Source organism: Buceros rhinoceros, unplaced genomic scaffold (assembly GCF_000710305.1).
Source record: "Buceros rhinoceros silvestris isolate BGI_N320 unplaced genomic scaffold, ASM71030v1 scaffold26244, whole genome shotgun sequence".
Lineage (NCBI taxonomy): Eukaryota > Metazoa > Chordata > Aves > Bucerotiformes > Bucerotidae > Buceros > Buceros rhinoceros.
The window spans coordinates 1246-1971 of record NW_010410366.1 but is presented as its reverse complement, the minus strand read 5'-3'; the positions used below and the strand labels follow the sequence as shown (position 1 = coordinate 1971).

Sequence of the window (726 nt, the reverse complement as noted above, 5' to 3'; positions counted from 1 at the left end):
CCGGCGGGCGCTGCTCGACCGTTTCCCTTCCAGAGCGAAGGCGATGATCTTTGGGGAGAGAATCGGGCAGCGGGTGAGCGGGACCGAGCGGGCAAAGCCCCTTTTATTCCCTCCAAACGCAAATGCTTCCCAACAGGCCCGGGAGCAGCTTCGCTCCCCGCCTTCCTTGGGGTGTAAAACCATCCCAGCCCAATAATTGCCAGTTAGAAACCCAGCTGAGAGCGGCAGCAGGCGATGAGGTTTCTGAACAGGCAGAAAACGCCAAAAATGTGTTTTCTTTCTGCTACCTCAAAAATGGTTTCACGGGAGGGAAGAAAAACAACGGTAAAAGATATTTGAGCTGCATCCCCCCGTGCGGGACGAGTCCTGGATGAGTTTCTGCTCATTGTCAGCGAGAAAACACACAGGAACTTGCCTCCCTGTCCCCTTTGTCACCTCTTTTGGCTGAAAAGACCCACCAGGGCTGAGGCCACCCCCTTTCCCCGGGGATTTGCCCCCATCCCTGGCTACAACATCCCAAAGGTGTCGGGTCTGAGGCTCGAATCGACGTTAACCCAACCCAGGGCGGGGGGAAAGGTCCCGGCGGGTCCCAGTATGGGGTGGGGAGAGGAAGGTGCCGGCGCAGCCCCTCACCTTACGCTTGTTGTGGTAGGCGACGTAGAGGGCGGCCACCACGATGGCCGTGGTCACCAGGTAGGCGAAGAAGTGGCTGCTCTCCGAGCGGTC

At 58.7% G+C, this 726-nt stretch overlaps 1 protein-coding gene across 1 annotated transcript in view; it reads right to left on the bottom strand.

The window, feature by feature from the left end:
• Positions 1 to 633: 633 nt before the first annotated feature.
• TGOLN2 (trans-golgi network protein 2) overlaps positions 634 to 726 on the bottom strand; it is a gene marked incomplete at both ends in the record, with an annotated part of 903 nt that continues 810 nt past the window's right edge. Inside the window, one exon of the mRNA XM_010135599.1 lies at positions 634 to 709. Coding sequence (XP_010133901.1) covers positions 634 to 709 — 76 coding nt within the window. The remainder of the gene's footprint in view (positions 710 to 726) is intronic.